Source organism: Halyomorpha halys, unplaced genomic scaffold (genome assembly GCF_000696795.3).
Source record: "Halyomorpha halys isolate HHAL.00 unplaced genomic scaffold, Hhal_1.1 Scaffold177.1, whole genome shotgun sequence".
Classification (NCBI taxonomy): Eukaryota; Metazoa; Arthropoda; class Insecta; order Hemiptera; family Pentatomidae; genus Halyomorpha; species Halyomorpha halys.
This window is the reverse complement of record NW_027114700.1, coordinates 4,807-9,821: the sequence shown is the minus strand read 5'-3', so window position 1 is coordinate 9,821 and position 5,015 is coordinate 4,807. Positions and strand designations below refer to the sequence as shown.

General features: G+C 38.6%; 2 protein-coding genes across 3 annotated transcripts in view; both read right to left on the bottom strand.

The window, feature by feature from the left end:
* The window catches only part of LOC106679087 (DNA methyltransferase 1-associated protein 1), a 26,057-nt gene that overhangs the window by 18,765 nt on the left and 2,277 nt on the right, over positions 1 to 5,015 (bottom strand). For both annotated transcript variants that reach the window (XM_067051840.1, XM_067051839.1), the window contains exon 2: positions 1,725 to 1,913. In XM_067051840.1, coding sequence (XP_066907941.1) covers positions 1,725 to 1,898 — 174 coding nt within the window. In that variant the 5' untranslated portion in view covers positions 1,899 to 1,913. The remainder of the gene's footprint in view (positions 1 to 1,724; positions 1,914 to 5,015) is intronic.
* LOC136796861 (uncharacterized) lies at positions 2,920 to 3,741 on the bottom strand. The gene has a single exon (XM_067051844.1). The coding sequence runs from the start codon at positions 3,739 to 3,741 to the stop codon at positions 2,920 to 2,922; it is 822 nt and encodes a 273-aa protein (XP_066907945.1).

Here is a 5,015-nt window from a genome sequence, read left to right as displayed (position 1 = left end):
TATATATATTAAACACATGATATGATATAAAAATTAAACAAATAAGGTTACCAAATCAAACAGGCCCCTCTGCCACTTATGGGCAAATTAAAATAAGAACTTCTGGAATAATATCACATGATTTTTAAAAGGATAGGGAGCATATATGAGTACCTTAAATGAAATAGATTTCCCGTAACCACCCCTAGAGCAGATTTGAGAAAAAATTAAAATATCGTTTGAACCCTTCAAACAAAATGTTTTATAACTTAATTAGGTAATAGTTGCATTTTAGCAACTACAGGCATTTAAATCCTTTAATGCTTCTTTGTTCGACTATTTGAGAAATTATTAAGAGTAAACCAAAAAAACTTAAACTTAGTTAAGTTACTCATTAATTTTTAATATCCAAATCGCCAGTTGGAAATCAGCAGTGAAACTATGAAAAATTGATTTTTGGGTTGGGACAACAAAATTACAATAAAATGACTCCTCTCTTATGAGTGCAAGTGGTGAAAGTTTATTTTGAACAGCTTTTCTAGAGTTCAATATACATAGAGAGAGAAAAGAGATCCAAAAGGAGGATTCCAAAACAAATCCTTGAGCCTTTCACAGGCTCAAGTCACAGTGAATAACAAACCATCCAAGCCAACAGATCATCTATAATAAATGATCCTTCCTAGTACAGGACATACTGAAATATGGACTACTTCATTATTTCTGATACAGAATAAACTTAAAGAGAATCTTGCAATGATATCTAAGCAGTAATTGAGTCCCTTTTTTTTCTCTCATTAATTTATTAAAGTACCTTAATCTTCGATTCCTCACTACTAAAACTAGGGATGCAGGAAATTGAAAAGATTGACCTCAGAATTGAAACTTCTCACTTCATTTTACTTTGAGACATCCAGGAACAAATTTGCTACGTCTGTCTATCTGTAGTCAATTTTGTGTTCTGGCATGATTGAACCAACAGTTAATCTAATTTTGATGAACTTTGGGGTATTATGTACGTTGATATCTAGTTGGTTCCTTATAAATTTTAGTAGATTCTATCCTCTACTTTAGCTTACACATACATAATTCCTTTTTTTTTTTTTTAATGGAGGACTTAGTGCCTAACCATATTGGGGGTCAAGTTTTTCATTTTGTTCACAACACTTAATGAAAAAAGTCAACGCCCCAAGCTGAATTCGAACTAGTGCCTCTCGCAGATCTCAAATTGATATACCTGCACTTATCCACCTGGGCTACAGAAAGCCCCTCTTATTTCTTATTTTTCCCAGTACAACTATATTTCAAAAATTGCTCGACCAATTTGGGCTAAATTTGGATAGAAGTTGGGGATTAGTGTAAAATGGTCCAGTATCAATTTTATCAAATTCTTTCCACCATGCACAAAAGCATTTTCCTGAAACAAATATTTCAAACGGCGCTCCTCCCATAGATATTATTCTAAAATGACTAATAAAAGTCATCAAAGAAACAAATAAATAAAATATATTATTAAGCCTTTCAAAATAGATAATTATGTATCTCACTATCTATCCAACAGAAATATTAAAGAAGGTTTACTGACTGGTATTTTTTATTTAATGTTAATGACACAAATAGGAATCAGAAATTCATTAATAAATTAAACAATACTGTTACTGATTTACTGATTACAAATTTCCTTGAGATTGGATACCTTCATAAAACCAAAAATTAACATGCTCTACAATAATATTAATAATGCTTACCAAATTGTCCATTCTGGGCTTTGAGAAAGGAAATTTCTTCCGTGGAAACTTCCTTTCTGTTTTCTTTGGTTCCTCTTGATTATCTGCAGCAGTTATCAATTTCTGAAGATCTTGAGTCTTTCTATCCCTCTCCTTCTTCCTTGCTTCTATTTTCCTCAGTTCTGTCTGAAGCATTTGTTCTTCTTCAACCTAGATAGAGAAATAGATGATTTTAAATATACAGTACAAATCATTTACAACATCAGTTATAAGAAACAACCAGTTGTAACATACTTAGTTTCCAGTCCCATAAAATATTACATCATAATTTATTTATATAACACATAACTCTTCATAATGTATGAATTGGATATACACTTCAAAACTGTTTGATATTGGTTATAGTGAACAAGAAGAGAGTTAACTGCCTCTAAATATAATCATCAGGAAAATAAGTTACATCAGTCATTGTTGCCGCCAACATATGGTCCACAAATTGATTATATGAACATATGATTTTTATTACATAAAAAAAACAAAAAAAAAAACTACTCTCGGTTATTATTTATAGGGCAAATAGACAGATTACTACTTAGGGTCTCATAGTGTACACACACATCGTCTACAGTCTCTCCTCGCTACAAACTTGTAGTTCCCAGCATTCTGGCCATCTCTGTTGTCTACATCATTTTAGCCAAGGAGGCGAACTACTTTGGCTCATCCTCCAAGTGGACAAGGCGGGCTATGTTTGTCCTTTTGTCGATCTACGTCCACGAGAACATCCACTCAGGACAATAACCACAACTGGGACCCATCAATCACCAGTGGTATAAGACTTTTTTTCCTCTTTTGTCAACTTCAATATATTTTTTTAATAGTTTTAAGTTAGGTTAAGTTCTTTAATGCGAGTTCCTGTTGTAATGATAAAGATGAATCTTTAGATATGCTCTTTATTTGTCAACATAACAATATTTACACTTAACATATATAACACAACATTCATAATTATTATTAACAGATATATTCAGTTTTGTTTTCACAACGAAAAAAAACACCTAGTTTTGTCATTGTTAATTATTATTAATTGATCATATGGCAAGAGGTTTCAAATGTTGATAATAATTTTGACAGTGGCAAACCCATTTCAAACAGTCTCTTTGCTAACGTTGACCAGAGCCGCTGAAGATGTTGATCTAATAATAATCTTGCCACCACATCACTCCCCCCCAATGACGTTGGCGCAGAACCTAACAGTCGGCTTTACTGCACGCTTAGAGCAGGTGTGACATACTGGTTGTGGTTGATGCTGTTGTGCGTCGAGGTCATTAGAAGAGTTAGCAGATCCTGCAGCGGGCGTGGGACTGGGCTCACCCACGTCGGCGTTTCTTTCTACCTGCGTTGTCTTTACACCAGGAAGATGTGCAACCTTCAGTCGACCACTCGAAATCGTTTTTGGACCTGATGGTAGCTGGATCTTACATGTTTTCTCCTTCCGTAAGATTACTCTGTAGGGTCCTAAGTACGGTGGAATGAGCGGTACCCTAACGGAGTCGTCCCTTAGAAATACGAGGGTGTAGTCCTTTAAGTCTCGGTGCACAAAAGTCTTGGACGTGCTATTGCTGTATGGCACAGGACGGAGATTCTTTATGGCCTCCTGCAGGGTCTTCAGCGTCGATTCGGAGTCTTCCTGACGTCTTGATGCCTCGAAGAACTCTCCAGAGAGGCATAAAGGCTGTCCAAATACCATTTTCTCAGCGCTGGCTCCCACGTCCTCTCTCTCTACCGGTCGGAGGCCTAAAAGAACTGTTGGTAACGTACTTTTCCATCCCGATGCGTTCAGTGTATACATGAGGGATGCCTTGAGGGTCCTGTGCCACCGCTCCATGCATCTGTTGGACTGAGGATGGTATGCTGTAGTCCTGTTACACTGGATACCTAATAAACGAGTAAGATTTATGAAAATACCTGACTCAAACTGGCGCCCTTGGTCAGTGGTTATCCTTGCTGGCGTATCATAGCGGGAGATCCATGTACCCATAATCGCTGATGCTACCTTGGTAGTTGTTATCTCCTCCAGAGGGCACACTTCAGGCCAACGGGTGAATCAGTCAATGACAGTACCGCATTCCGTCGAAGTTTGGCAAGGGTCCGATGAGGTCAACGTGAATGTGTTCAAACCTGGAGCTAGGAGCGAAGGTACCTGGAGTGGTTACCGTGTGACGGATCACTTTTGATGTCTGACAGGCAATACAACACCGAGCCCATCTCGAGACTTCGGCGTTCATGCCAAGCCAGAAAAATCGCTGTGTTACTAGCCGTCTTGAGGCTTGAATACCAGGATGGCTAAGCCCATGCAGGCGGATGTCAGGATGTCAGTCGTAAACTGGCTAATGAAATTAACCAAACGAATCCGCATGGGTTTCGCTGTCTCCGGATTTTGATGGAAAGCATATTCCAACGGTTTGTGGTCCGTCCAGTAATGCCTGAAATGCTTGATGACTCGGTGGATAGCCAAGAGCTTCCTATCATATGTGCATATTTCTTCTGCGCTGGGGTGAATGCCTTCCGAAGAGAAAACCCAAGAGGTCGCCCAATGTTCCCATGGCGGTACTAGAGGCATCGCATACTAAGACTAGAAGAGCGTTCTCTCTAGGATATCCTAGCACTACAGCATTCTGAATGGTAGTTTTGCAATGGTCGAATGCTTTGATGGATTCTTCTTTCCAGGTGATTGGTCTCTTATCATTCTTCTTCACCCCAGCGAGGAACTTGTTGACTGGAGCTTGCAAATCTGCTGCTCTGGATATGCAACGACGGTAAAAGTTAAACATACCCAGGAAACGTCCCAGGTCCCTAATCGTAGCCGGTCTGGGATATGATGCAATAGCTTCAACCTTGGCCAGAAGAGTGCTAATGCCAATGGCGTCGACCATGTGTCCTAAAAATGTGACTTCCTGGCGAGCGAAGACACACTTTGCCAGACCGTGATCCTCAAGTCGCCGCAGTACTTCCTCTACATGTGTTGTGTGCTCTTATTCGTCTCTGGAGGCGATGATGATGTCATCCAGGAACCACAGAGCGAAGTCGAAAACTTGAAACACCCGATCCAGGAACCGTTGGAAGGTCTGCGAAGCGTTCATTGGATACCTTCATAAAACCAAAAATTAACATGCTCTACAATAATATTAATAATGCTTACCAAATTGTCCATTCTGGGATATTAGGGGTTTATGAGATGAAAATAATGAAAATTAACTTTTTCCTTCCAATAATACAACAGCATAACAAAATATAATGTGTAAGTCATAAACA

What these genes read in the sequence shown, in the direction of transcription:
- LOC136796861 (XM_067051844.1), bottom strand. Translation starts at nt 3,741, where the DNA reads ATGGGTACATGGATCTCCCGCTATGATACGCCAGCAAGGATAACCACT.